Below are 14909 nucleotides of genomic sequence, written 5' to 3'. Positions count from 1 at the left end.
CGACCCAGACCCAGACCCGGACCTCAACCCCAGCTGAGCCACCATGATCTCTGGACCTTCCAGGAGGAGTGGACCAATCAGACGAGAGGATGGACAGAGCCGCCTCCCCTGTAGCATGACTCTTTACAGTTCTACTTTCAGAGGAACCTCATGGACTCCTGGGAACCAGGAGGAACTCTGGGAGCCTTAAACCGGTCTCGTGTTACCGGGACAACCCCTCTGCCCCTCCACCGCCATGAGCTCAGGACAAACTGCAGAACCAGATCCACATCAGACCCAGATCCACATCAGACCCAAACCAACTTCAGACCCAGAACCAGACCCACATCAGACCCAGAACCAGATTTAGATCTAGATTAGATCAACATCACACCCAGGCCCAGACCCACATCAGACCCAGACCCACACGCACATCAGACACAGAACCAGTTCCACCTCAGACCTACAACCAGATCTACATCAGACCCAGACCCACATCGGACCCAGATCCAGATCCACATTAGAACCAGACCCAGTTCTGAGCTGAAAGCAGGACCCAGAACCTTCTCCTCTGGGACCAGAAGGGTCTCGGCTCAGAACTCACAGAACGATCAGTTCTTTCAAATCAAACCTGGTCCAGATCTCTGTTCTCAGTTTGGTTCCATTAAAACCAGTCTTGGTCCTGGTCTTGGTCCTGGTTTTGGATCAGTTCCTTGATTGGAGGAAAAGTTACTTTATTTTGAAGGAAGAGAAGAAAACCATGAAGTTCTCATGGTGGCCACTAGTGGGCGCTGTTGGTGGTTTTAGTAATGGAACCACACACATGATGCAGAGACCAGTACACTAGAACCTAGAACCTGTAGAATGTAGAACCGTTCTGGACTGTAGAACCATTCTGGACTGGAGAACTGTTCTGGACTGACTGTAGAACTGTTCTGGACTGTAGAACCGTTCCGGACTGTCCCTGTCTCGACGTGTCCTTCGGGGACTCGGGCTGTTTTCGGGTTAAAGTCGAGGTTTTTGGCGTCTTCCTGCAGCAGGTGGAGAACCGGCCGGCTGTGGTTCTGTAGCGGTTCTGCTGACCTTCGTGTCTCGAAGGTCAAAGGTCCACGTCTCCTGTCCTCTGAACGGCGTCCAGCTGGAACCTTCTCAGTAGTTCAGTCGAGGAGCTCAGACCTTCCTGGGCTCCCGAGGCTGAATCTGGACCTGGTCGGGTTCTGATGGGCTTGGTTCCATTTGGCAGGTTGATGCAGAACCTTTGACCCTGGAACCAAACCAGGAGACCCAGACCGGTTCAGAGCAGAGATCCGTCATTTGGACGAACTGATCGTTTCAGACGTGACTCACACACACACACACACACACACACACACACACACACACACACCCCTCCATCTCCAGTCTTCGGCAGCGATCCCTTTACGGTCCATCTGCTTGCAGTACCTCCGGTCCGCCTGGTGGCGGCGCTTCCAAACCGCTTCTGTTTTCTAGAAGAACTGAAACTCACCAAAACGCGGTCGCATGAGCAATGCATTGTGGGTAGTTTCCCGTTGCATTTCGCAGGTGATCAAACGACGTCGTCCAGATGTCACAGAGGCTGGGATGTACCGCGGTCAGTGAACGCCTCACGGACAGGCCGTGTTTACATGAACGATGAGGATGAATTCTGCTTTAAAGAGAAAACGTAAACATCTAACTCTGAATGAAATAAATTATATTACAATTAGAAGTGTTTATTCTGATTGATTATTTTAAAGTTGACATCAATAGTTCCTTCAGCGTGGAAACATGCGTTGTGCTCGTTGTCCTGTTGCCATGACGATCATTTTCCAAGATGTCCGCCTGAAGCAAGTTTCGGACTGTTTAATAGACGAAAAGAGAGGATGGATAAACACAAGTAACAGGAAGTGGAGTTGGTTTACTTCCTGTACACATGATGACATCACTCCCTCCTCTCCAATCAGAACCTTTGACAACCTCCAGACTTCAATTCTGAATTGTTTTTCCTGTTTCTGTAACATGACGGAGAAAACTTTGATTGTGGATAAGTGAGACTCCTCCTCGTCTTCTGGGGGGAAGAAGTCTTTGTTTCCCTCCGTTGCTTTAGTCTGATCGCTGTTCTGCCAACAGAAAGCCCAAAATCCTCCAAGAGCGGAAAGAACGTGTCATGCTACAACGTGCTACGTCCAGCCTGACCTCCACATTAAAATTAAATCTTTTTTTTTTCTTTTTCAATTTTCACTCATCGATGGTCTTACTATCGCCTCACCTCCTAAAGGAAGTGAATTTTTTTTTTTAATTTTTAGTCATGGATGGCCTCACGATAGCCTCACGTCCAAAATGAAGTGAGAAAAACAAAAAAAATTTTTTTTTTTCAATATTCACTCATGGATGGTCTTACCATCGCCTTACGTCCGAAATAAAGTGAAAAAAAATTTTTTTTTTCAATTTTCACTAATGGATGGTCTTAACATCGCCTTTCCTCTGAAACAAAGTAAAAAAAACATTACAATATTTTTTTTTTCCAATTTTCACTCATGGATGGGCTTACCATCGCCTTTCCTCTGAAACAAAGTGAAAAAAATCAAAAATAATTTTTTTTAAAATTTTCACTCATGGATGTACTTGCCATAGCCTTACCTCCGAAATAAAGTTGAACAAATTTTTTTTTTTCAATTTTCACTCATATATGGTCTTCCTATAACCTTACCTCCAACATGAAGTGGAAAAAATTGTTTTATTTTTTTTCCACTCATGGATGGTCTTACTATATCGTTACCTCTGAAACAAAGTGAAAAAAATTTTAAATAAAAATTTTATTTTCAATTTTCACTCATAGACGTTCTTACTATCGCCTTTCCTCTGAAACAAAGCGAAAAAATCCAAAAAAAATTTTTTTCTAAATGTTCACTCATGGATGGCCGTACTATAGCCTTCCATCTGAAATGAAGTGAAAAAAAATAAAAAAAATCTTTTTTTTCAATTTTCACTCATGGATGGTCTTACTTTAGCTTTACCTCTGAAATAAAGTGAAAAAATGTAAAACCAATTTTTTTTTCAATTTTCACTCATGGTTGGTCTTCCTAACATCTTACCTCCGAAATAAAGGGAAAAAAAGTTTTTTTCAATTTTCTTCAGTGGATGGTCTTACCATAGCCTTACCTTTAAAATGAAGTAAAAAAAAATTTGTTTTTCAATTTTCACTCATGAATGGTCTTACCATAGCCTTACATCCAAAATAAATTAATAAATTTTTTTTTTTTTTTTTACAATTTTCACTAATGGATAGTCCTACTATAGCCTTCCCTCCAAAATAAAGTGAAAAAAAAATAATATATATTTTTTTAATTTTCACTTATGGATGGTCTTACCATGGACTTTCCTCCGAAATAAAGTGAAAATAAAAACAAAAAAAATGTTGTTTTTTTTCAATTTTCACTCATGGTTGGTCTTCCTAAAACCTTGCTTCCGAAATAAAGGGAAAAAAAAAGTTTTTTTCCATTTTCTCCCATGGATGGTCTTACTACAGCCTTAGCTCTGAAATAAAGTGAAAAAAAACCTAATTTTTTTTTTTTTCAATTTTCACTCATGGATGGTCTTACTTTCGAAAATAAAGTGGAAAAAAGCAAAAAAATATTTTTTTTCAATTTTCACTAATGGATGGTCTTACGATATCCTTACCTCCGAAACAAAGTGAAAAAAATAATTAAAAAAAAACGTTTGTTTTCAATTTTCACTCATGGATGGTCTTACTATAGCCTTACATCCAAAATGAAGTGAAAAAAACATTTTTGTTTTTCAATTTTCACTGATCGATGGTCTTACTACAGCCTTACCTCTAAAAACAAGTGAAAAAAAAATATTTTTTTTTAATTTTCACTCATGGGTGGTCTTACTATAGCCTTACCTCCGAAATAAAGTGAAAAAAAAGTTTTTTGTCAATTTTCTATCATGAATGGTCTTACCATAGCCTGACCTCTGAACCAAAGTGAAAAAAATCCAAAATTTTTTTTTCAATTTTCACTCATGGTTGGTCTTCCTAAAATCTTACCTCTGAAATAAAGGGAAAAAAAGTTTTTTTCAATTTTCTTCCATGGATGGTCTTACTATAGCCTTACCTTTAAAATGAAGTAAAAAAAAAATTGTTATTCAATTTTCACTCATTAATGGTCTTACCATAGCCTTACATCCAAAATGAAGTGAAAAAAAACATTTTTGTTTTTCAATTTTCACTAATGGATGGACATACTATAGCCTTACCTCCAAAATAAATTAATAAATTTTTTTTTTTTTTTTTACAATTTTCACTCATGGATAGTCCTACTATAGCCTTCCCTCCAAAATAAAGTGAAAAAAAAAAATATATATATTTTTTTAATTTTCACTTATGGATGGTCTTCCTAAAACCTTGCCTCCGAAATAAAGGGAAAATTTTTTTTTTTCAATTTTCTCCCATGGATGGTCTTACTACAGCCTTAGCTCTGAAATAAAGTGAAAAAAATTTAAAAAAAAAATTTCTGTCAATTTTCACTCATGGATGGTCTTACCATATTCTGACCTCCGAAAAAAAGTGAAAAAAATAATTAAAAAAAAAAGTTTATTTTCAATTTTCACTCATGGATGGTCTTACTATAGCCTTACATCCAAAATGAAGTGAAAAAAACATTTTTGTTTTTCAATTTTCACTGATTGATGGTCTTACTACAGCCTTACCTCTAATAACAAGTGAAAAAAAATATTATTATTTTTTTAATTTTCACTCATGGGTGGTCTTAATATAGCCTTACCTCCGAAATAAAGTGAAAAAAAAGTTTTTTGTCAATTTTCTATCATGAATGGTCTTGTTATAGCCTTACCTCTAAAGTGAAGTGAAATAAACTAAAAAAATTTTCTTACAATTTTCACTCATGGATAGTCCTACTATAGTCTTCCCTCTGAAATAAAGTGAAAAAAAATAAAAACTTTTTTTTTCAATTTTCTCTCATGGATGGTCTGGCTATAGCCTTACCTTTGAAACAAAGTTATAAACAAAATTACTATATGTTTTTTTCAGTTTTCACTCATTGATGGTCTTGCTATAGCCTGACGTCTGAAATGAAGTGAAAAAAAATTATATATTTTTTTTAATTTTCACTCATGGATGGTCTTACTTTAGCTTTACCTCCGAAATAAAGTGAAAAAATGTAAAACCAATTTTTTTTTCAATTTTCACTCATGGTTGGTCTTCCTAAAATCTTACCTCCGAAATAAAGGGAAAAAAAGTTTTTTTCAATTTTCTTCCATGGATGGTCTTACTATAGCCTTACATCCAAAATGACGTGAAAAAAACATTTTTGTTTTTCAATTTTCACTAATGGATGGACATACTATTGCCTTACCTCCATAATAAATAAATAGTATTTATTTATTTTTTTTTACAATTTTCACTCATGGATAGTCCTACTATAGCCTTCCCTCTGAAATAAAGTGAAAAAAATATATATATATTTTTTTTAATTTTCACTTATGGATGGTCTTCCTAAAACCTTGCCTCCGAAATAAAGGGAAAAAAAGTTTTTTTCAATTTTCTCCCATGGATGGTCTTGCTACAGCCTTAGCTCTGAAATAAAGTGAAAAAAAAAACTAAATTTTTTTTTTTTCAATTTTCACTCATGGATGGTCTTACTTTCGAAATAACGTGAAAAAAAGCAAAAAAATAATTTTTTTCAATTTTCACTAATGGATGGTCTTACCATATCCTTACCTACGAAACAAAGTGAAAAAAATAATAAAAAAAAAACGTTTATTTTCAATTTTCACTCATGGATGGTCTTACTATAGCCTTACATCCAAAATGAAGTGAAAAAAACATTTTTGTTTTTCAATTTTCACTGATCGATGGTCTTACTACAGCCTTACCTCTAAAAACAAGTAAAAAAAAATATTATTTTTTTTTAATTTTCACTCATGGGTGGTCTTACTATAGCCTTACCTCTGAAATAAAGTGAAAAAACAGTTTTTTGTCAATTTTCTATCATGAATGGTCTTACCATAGCCTCACCTCTGAACCAAAGTGAAAAAAATCAAAAAAATTTGTTTCAATTTTCACAAATGGATGGTCTTAATATAGACTTACCTCCGAAATAAAGTGAAAAAAAAACAAAAAAAAAAGTTTTTTTTGTCAATTTTCACTCATGGATGGTCTTGTTATAGCCTTACCTCTAAAGTGAAGTGAAAAAAACTAAAAAAATTTTTTTTCAATTTTCAGTCATGGATGGTCTTACTACAGCCTTACCTCCAAAAACAAGTGAAAAAAAATTAATATTTTTTTAAATTTTCTTCCAAGGATGGTCTTTCTATAGCTTTACCGCTGAAATAAAGTGACAAAAAAAAAAAAAAAGTTCTTCAATTTTCACTAATGGATGGACATACTGTAGCCTTACCTCCAAAATAAAGTAATAAATTTTTTTTTTTTACAATTTTCACTCATGGATAGTCCTACTATAGCCTTCCCTCCGAAATAAAGTGAAAAAAAAACTTTTTTTTTCAATTTTCACTAATGGATGGTCTTACTGTAGACTTTCCTCTGAAACGAAGTGAAAAAAAAAAAAGGTTTTTTTGTCAATTTTCTCTCATGGATGGTCTGGCTATAGCCTTACCTCTGAAACAAAGTTATAAACAAAATTACTGTATGTTTTTTTCAGTTTTCACTCATTGATGGTCTTGCTATAGCCTGACGTCTGAAATGAAGTGAAAACAAAATTATATATTTTTTTTTATTTTCACTCATGGATGGTCTTACTTTAGCTTTACCTCCGAAATAAAGTGAAAAAATGTAAAACCAATTTTTTTTTCAATTTTCACTCATGGTTGGTCTTCCTAAAATCTTACCTCCGAAATAAAGGGAAAAAAAGTTTTTTTCAATTTTCTTCCATGGATGGTCTTACTATAGCCTTACCTTTAAAATGAAGTAAAAAAAAAATTGTTTTTCAATTTTCACTCATTAATGGTCTTACCATAGCCTTACATCCAAAATGACGTAAAAAAAACATTTTTCTTTTTCAATTTTCACTAATGGATGGACATACTATAGCCTTCCCTCCAAAATAAAGTGAAAAAAAAAATATATATATTTTTTTTTAATTTTCACATATGGATGGTCTTCCTAAAACCTTGCCTCTGAAATAAAGGGAACAAAAGTTTTTTTCAATTTTCTCCCATGGATGGTCTTACTACAGCCTTAGCTCTGAGATAAAGTGAAAAAAAAAACAAAATAATTTTTTTTTTTCAATTTTCACTCATGGATGGTCTTCCCTCCGAAATAAAGTGAAAAAAAATAAAAAAATAATTTTTTTCAATTTTCACTGATCGATGGTCTTACTACAGCCTTACCTCTAAAAACAAGTGAAAAAAAAATATTATTTTTTTTTAATTTTCACTCATGGGTGGTCTTACTATAGCCTTACCTCCGAAATAAAGTGAAAAAAAAGTTTTTTGTCAATTTTCTATCATGAATGGTCTTACCATAGCCTCACCTCTGAACCAAAGTGAAAAAAAACAAAATTTTTTTTTTCAATTTTCACAAATGGATGGTCTTACTATAGACTTACCTCCGAAATAAAGGGATTTTTGTTTTTTCAATTTTCACTCATGGATGGTCTTACTACCGCCTTACCTCTAAAAACAAGTGAAAAAAATGATTTTTTTTTTTTATTTTCTCCCATGGATGGTCTTACTATAGCCTTACCTCTGAAACAAAGTGAAAAAAAAAATTACAATATATATTTTTTTCAATTTTCACAAATGGATGGTCGTACTATAGCCTTACCTCCGAAATAAAGTGGAAAAAAAAAAAAAAAAAGTTTTTTGTTAATTTTCACTCATGGATGGTCTTCTTATAGCCTTAACTCTAAAGTGAAGTGAAAAAAACTAAAAAAAATGTTTTTTTAAATTTTCAGTCGTGGATGGTCTTCCTATAATGTTACCTCCGAAATAAAGGGATTTTTTTTTTTTCACTCATGGATGGTCTTACTATAGCCTTACCTGTGAAACAAAGTTAAAAACAAAATTACAATATTTTTTTTTCAGTTTTCACTCGTTGACGGTCTTACTATAGCCTTACCTCTGAAATAAAGTGAAAAAAACATTATTTTTTTCCATTTTCACTCATGGATGGTCTTCCTATAACCTTACCTCCGAAATAAAGGGAAAAAAAAGTTTTTTTCAATTTACTCTCATGGATGGTCTTACTATAGCCTTACCTCCAAAATAAAGTGATAAAAATGTTGGGTTTTTTTTTTCAATTTTCACTCATGGATGGTGTGGAAATTTACAACTTATATTATGATTCTACTGTCGTCTGACCTCTTTAATATCCTGGAGAAATGCAGCTTGTGAATCATAATCTTGCACGCCTAATCAGACATACGCTAATGTTCATGCAAGAAATCTTTGAGTGTCTCTGTGCAGAAAGACAACTCCTGATCAGGCGGAGCGGCTGTGCTGGACAACAGGAGGACCACCGGATCCACATCAGTGTGAGAGAAGCAGAGGCCCAACCAGCCCAGACCAGCTCCAGAAGAGTGAGATATCACCCCGCCTGTGAGCGAAGACTTCATAAATACACACACATTAGATTAGACATGGCCTTTTGCTCTGACTCTGTCAGTGAGGGCTGCTGGAGGACAGACCAGGGACTCAGGACCAGAATTCTGTCCTGAGGCTTCGCACAAACAAATTGGAATCAGCGTTGGAAATCTGCATTGGGACTCTTTATTTCTGCACTCTATTTGGGATCCAAGCAAGAATCTGTAGGGTACGAGGAGCAATCAGAGGGGAGCCCAGTCCGGCGCCGGAGGGAGGAAAACTCCGTCCTCGACAACTGGCGTCACGAACAGGATCCCGGAGGCGGAATAAGGAGGCAGAGAAGGCACCGACGTCACAACCAGCTGGCCAGCAACTAAAAGGTAAGGACACTACCTGTTGTAAAAGTATCCAATTGGCAACAACTACACTGACGGTTGTGAAGTTGTTTGTGCTGGCACCTGCGGTTTAAATGTTGTAGAGGCAAATTGTGTTGCTGTGCGAGGTCTCATTTTTTACCTGCGTCTTCAGGGACGTCAGGGTAGGTTAAAGGTTCAAAGATAAAATGGATGGTGAACTTGATGACGTTATAAAGGAGTTGGGTGTGAAATGGGTTGAGGATCACGCCGGACGTGTGTTCCCATTTGGAAAATACTGTAAAAATGTGTGGAGATTTCTGGAAAGTGCCGCAGGGGGCACAAGGGAGCAACAGGTAAAGTATGGGAAACAGGCGAAAGAAAGGATCAAAGTGTGGCAGGAAACTAATTGTTGCCCGCCGAATGAAGATGCTGTGAGTCTGTCACTGTGGTGTAGAGAAATGATAAAAAAGCTGAAGGAAAAGAAAGGTGAGCTGATGAGAGAAGAACAGGCTGCTGGACGGCTGAAGAAGGGAAAGATTAGAAAAAAGAGGGAAAGATGTGAAGAAGTGTTGTCGTTTATGAATGCGCTGCTGCAAACGTCCTGGAGGGCGAGGTGCAAACAGGAGCAGAAGAAGAAGAAGGAAGAGCTGCATAAGGGCCCTGTGGAGTGATGAGAGACAGCTGGGAGCTCGAAAGGGAGGAAGGAGAAGCAGGAGGGTCTGGCGAGACCGCCATCTGACTCGCCTCCTGATGACACCGCTGAGGGCCACGTGATGGCGCCAGTGGTGAAAATACAGGGAAAATTTTCAGGAACAGGGGAATATGAACAAACCGGGAAAGCTGAAACACATGATGACTGCTACGGGATGGAAATGAAGAGAGCGGCAGAAAGGAGGAGACAACGTGTGAGAGAAGAAGAAGAAACAGAAGACGATGAAGATGACAATGGAGACGAGAGAGTACGGGAGCAAGACAGAGAAATACAGCAGAAACAGAAAACACACAAAAAAAATGGAGGAAGGGTCAACAAGTCCGTCAGGGAGAGTGGAAGAAGAGGAAATAATGGATCCACCAAATCCCTCACCGCAAACACCAGCAGGGGCAAACATCCCAGCACTGCCACAGTGCGGCGCATCACGCTTTACCCCGTCCTCCTGCACACACCAGATGCCCCTATTGGACAAATCAGAGGGTCCTCCGATCTACAGACCATTCACATTCACAGACCTGAAGGTGGTATCAGAGACGTTACCTCCATTAAAGGATGGTGCACCCACATTTCTCAGATGCTTAACAGAGGTCACCACAGGAGAACAACTGTGTCTCTGGGATTTAAAGGATCAGTTCGGTTTAAACAGTTTTCGCGTTGTTAATAGAAAGACGTATAACAATATACTCAGAAGGGTTTTCTGATCCGAAAAGTGGTCCGGGAGAAAGTCTCCTCCACCACAGCCCGGTGTCGCAAAATACCTGCTGTTGCGGTTTTACAGATCTCTGAAGTCAATACGTGATCAGGAAGTAAACTGAAGAACATTCACCAAGAGACACAGCAGGTGGCGCTGTGCACCTAAGTTGTTGGTTGCCACCCGCTCCAAAGAAGAAGAAGAAGCAGATGTTTGCAGGTCAGAGATCTGCTTCTTCTTGTCAATTATTTACTCATGAATGGTCTTACCTCTGAAATAAATTTGCCTGTGCTCGGTACTTTTTCTGTGTGTTTGTGTCTGTTTGATCCTTGTCTTTCTGTGTTTGTGTGTATCTGTTTTTGTTTGCTTTTATATTTCTCTGCGTGTTTCTCTTGTCATGGTGTTTGGTCTCTGTATTTGTTTGTTTGTTCCTGTTTGTCTGTTTGTTTGTGTGCTTGTTGGCCTGTGCGATTGTGTGTTCATTTGTGTGTCTTTGTGTTTGTCAGTCTGTTTTTCTGTATTTTGTTCGTCTGAGAATTTGTGTGTGTGTGTGTGTGTGTGTGTGTGTGTGTGTGTGTATGTAGTCACTCTGAATGAATCCAGTCCAGCCTCTGAGTCTCAAACCTTTATTTCCAGACAGTCTGAACTCAGACATACCGCCAGGCTTCAGAGCTTCGGCTCCTCGTCAAACAGACGTTGCTCCAAAGGGAAATCAGCTCTTTATAAAAATGGCCGAAGGAACGAGAGGCTGGAAGAATCCAGTTCAGCGGATTCACCCTTCATTTATTTATTAGGATTTTAATGGAACCAAGCAGAACGTTGAAGCGAGACCGACAGGAGGACAGAGAGCAGAGGACGGAGGACGGAGGGCGAAGGGGACGGAGGGCGAGGACTTCAACAGGCTGACGGAGCTGGGTGGAGGCCGGCTGACGGGACGGAGAGGCGTCTGCAGTCCAGTCTATAGTCCGGTCTGCAGTCCAGTATCGTCTTCGGTCTATAGACCAGAGCTTCCAGACTATAGGTTATAGATTACCGTCTATAGACTCTATAGCCAACAGTAACCAGTCTGGTCTATTAACTGTAGTCTATAGTATCCAGTCAATAGACGATCATCTTCTTCTTAGTCTTCGTCTACAATAGTCTATAGTAGACTGAAGATTGTAGTCTACAGACTGTAGCCTACAGTCGATAGACTACAGACTCTAGACCATCGTCTATAGTCTATAGTCCGGAGCCGGTGGTAACCATATAGTCCATCAGTCTACAGTCCATCAGTCTACAGTCCATCAGTCTACAGTCCATCAGTCTGCAGTCCATCAGTCTACAGTCCATCAGTCTACAGTCCATCAGTCTACGGTCCATCAGTCTACAGTCCATCAGTCTACAGTCCATCAGTCTACAGTCCATCAGTCTACGGTCCATCAGTCTATAGTCCATCAGTCTACAGTCCATCAGTCTACAGTCCATCAGTCTACAGTCCATCAGTCTACAGTCCATCAGTCTACAGGCTGTGCAGAATTATGAGGCAGATCAGTATTTTGTCCACCTCGTCCTCTTCAGGCATGTCGTCCTGCTCCAGGCAGTATCGGCTTGAAAGCCTTCTGCCAGTGAAGCCTACCAGCTGACGGTCGTCTCTGTAATGAAAAGGGGCGTGGTCTAATCAACACCCGATATCGGCTGTGCATCGTGATCAGGCAGCTTCCTTCCCTTTGGCAGGATGGGTCAGAAGAGATGTGACAGACTCCGAACAGTCAAAAACAGTGAGATGTCTTGCAGTGGGATGCAGCACTCTTAGAATCGCCAGATCATCGAACAATCCCGCGTTTCATTCAGAACAGTCAACCGAGCTGCGAGAAGCGTGCTGAAAAAGCAAGGCGCAAAATAACGGCCCACGAAGTGAGGGAAACCAACCGCGAAGCTGCCGAGATGCTGCTCGCCAGCAGGTTTTCCAGATTTCAGAGCTGCAGCATCACTGGAGCGCCGAAAAGCACCAGGTGAGCAACACTCAGGGACACGGCCAAAAACCACCAAGAACCACCAAAAACCACCAAGAACCACCAAGAACCACCACTGAACGAGACACACGGGATCAAACGTCCAGACTGGGCTGAGAATCATCAGACTGATGTTTCTGAGGTTCTCTGGACTGATGAGACGAGAGAGTCTTGATGGCCAGACGGACGGGCGGGGCTGAGAGCTACAGGACGGTGGAGCTGGGGTCTGGTCTGGGTCCTGGTCTGGGCTGGGATCGTCACAGAGGGGCTAGTGGGACCTTTTTGGATTGAGGACGGAGTCCAGCTCGACTCCCAGTCCTCCTGCCAGTTTCTGGAAGACGCCGTCTTCCAGCAGTGGGACAGGAAGACGTCAGCGTTGTTCAGGAAATACCTGGTTTTCAAGCAGGACGATGCTCCAGCACATCCCAGAGTCCTCCAGTGCCAGGCCACAAATGACCTGGCCTCCTGGTTCACCTGATCTGAACCCCGTAGAGAACCTGGTCCCTCGTCACAGTCCAGCTCTCTGGACAGAGTCTGTGGTTGACTGTGAACAGATCAGGACTCTGGAGTCTCTGGACGGCAGCTTCTGAGTGTCCTCCAGAGAAAGATGTCTTTATCGGTCACTGATCTGTTTTTCAATGACAGAAATGTAGATCTGTAAACTGTGAGTTGCTACCTTGGTTTCCCCGGCAACAATGAATCAGTGAAACGGGTAAATATTTGTTTCTTGGTAAGTTGCTTAATAATTCTGCACACAGATGTCCTCCTGAGATACTGAAACTAAAAAGCCCCGAAACAACTTCCAGAATATTCAACTCTGATATTTATGAGTCTTTTGGGTTCATTGAGAACTGAGCTGTTGGTCGGAAAGAAGATTAATCCTCAAAAACACAACCTGCTCATGATTCTGCACACCCTGTCTGTCACCCAGTCTGTAGTGGATCAGTCTGTAGTGGATCAGTCTGTAGTGGATCCCTCTACAGTGGATCCCTCTATAGCGCTCGAGGCCTCCGGGGAGTGATCTGTTTGCTCGCCTGTTCCTCTTCTTGGAGAGTACAACGGAACGACTTGACTTTATCTGAAAGAAAACAGGAAACGGAACCGAACTGAGAACCTGAAGAAGTCAGACATGAAGGGCAAAGGTCACCAGGGGAGCAAAGGTCACCAGGGGAGCAAAGGTCACCAGGAGGGCAAAGGTCACCAGAGGAGCAAAGGTCACCAGGGGAGCAAAGGTCACCGGTCAGTTTGTTTCTTCCCGTCATGTCGTCTTCTTCATATTGAAGCCTCAGGACAGTTTAACGTTTAGAAAAGAGAACCACGTTTCCCCCTCCAGTTCTCTGTCCCGGTTCCCCGACCCGGTTCCCCGACCAGGTTCCCCGTCCCGGTTCCCCCTCCGGTTCCCCGACCCGGTTCCCCCTCCGGTTCCCCGGTCCCCGTCCCGCTCCAGCCTCACCTCGCAGCTCGGTCAGGATGTCGATCTTCTGGTCCAGGATCTGCTCCAGCTGCGTGGCGTAGGACTCCACGTCGTAGTCCACCTCCTCCGTCATCTCCAGGAGAACCTTCTCGTCCTCCAGCAGGCGGATCGACTCCTGTGGGAGAACCAGAGGAACCAGAGGAACCTCAGAACCAGCAGATCTGATCTGATCTGATCTGGTCTGATCTGGTCTGGTCTGGTCTGGTCTGGTCTGATTTAATCTGGTCTGGTCTGATCTGATCTGGTCTGGTCTGGTCTGATCTGGTCTGGTCTTATTTAATCTGGTCTGGTCTGATCTGATCTGATCTGGTCTGGTCTTATTTAATCTGGTCTGGTCTGGTCTGGTTTTATTTAATCTGGTCTGGTCTGATCTGATCTGGTCTGGTCTGGTCTGATCTGGTCTGGTCTTATTTAATCTGGTCTGGTCTGATCTGATCTGATCTGGTCTGGTCTTATTTAATCTGGTCTGGTCTGATCTGATCTGATCTGGTCTGGTCTTATTTAATCTGGTCTGGTCTGGTTTTATTTAATCTGGTCTGGTCTGATCTGATCTAGTCTGGTCTGGTCTGGTCTGGTCTGATCTGATCTGGTCTGGTCTGATCTGGTCTGGTCTGGTCTGGTCTGATCTGGTCTGGTCTGGTCTGGTCTGGTCTGGTCTGATTTAATCTGGTCTGGTCTGATCTGATCTGGTCTGGTTTGGTCTGATCTGGTCTGGTCTGATTTAATCTGGTCTGGTCTGATCTGGTCTGGTCTGATTTAATCTGGTCTGGTCTGGTCTGGTCTGGTCTGATCTGATCTGATCTGATCTGGTCTGGTCTTATTTAATCTGGTCTGGTCTGGTCTGATCTGATCTGGTCTAGTCTTATTTTATCTGGTCTGGTCTGATCTGGTCTGATCTGGTCTAGTCTTATTTTATCTGGTCTGGTCTGATCTGGTCTGATCTGGTCTGGTCTGATTTAATGTGGTCTGGTCTGATCTGATCTGGTCTGGTCTGATCTGATCTGATCTGATCTGATCTGGTCTGGTCTGGTCTGGTCTGGTCTGATCTAATCTGGTCTGATCTGGTCTGGTCTGGTCTGATCTGATCTGGTCTGGTCTGGTCTGATTTAATCTGGTCTGGTCTGGTCTGATCTAATCT

The 14909-nt window shown here is 40.7% G+C and overlaps 1 protein-coding gene across 1 annotated transcript in view; it reads right to left on the bottom strand.

The window, feature by feature from the left end:
- Positions 1-13217: 13217 nt before the first annotated feature.
- LOC115382646 (kinesin-like protein KIF2A) overlaps positions 13218-14909 on the bottom strand; it is a 17080-nt gene continuing 15388 nt past the window's right edge. The window contains exons 20-21 of the mRNA XM_030084470.1: positions 13751-13886; positions 13218-13375 (exon numbers count right to left, since the gene is read on the bottom strand). Of these exons, the coding sequence (XP_029940330.1) occupies positions 13290-13375; positions 13751-13886 (222 nt within the window). The 3' untranslated portion in view covers positions 13218-13289. The remainder of the gene's footprint in view (positions 13376-13750; positions 13887-14909) is intronic.

The sequence above is a fragment of the Salarias fasciatus genome, assembly GCF_902148845.1.
Source record: "Salarias fasciatus chromosome 7 unlocalized genomic scaffold, fSalaFa1.1 super_scaffold_4, whole genome shotgun sequence".
In the NCBI taxonomy this organism is placed as follows: domain Eukaryota; kingdom Metazoa; phylum Chordata; class Actinopteri; order Blenniiformes; family Blenniidae; genus Salarias; species Salarias fasciatus.
The sequence above is the reverse complement of the archived record's forward strand: the minus strand, read 5'-3'. Positions and strand labels throughout refer to the sequence as shown.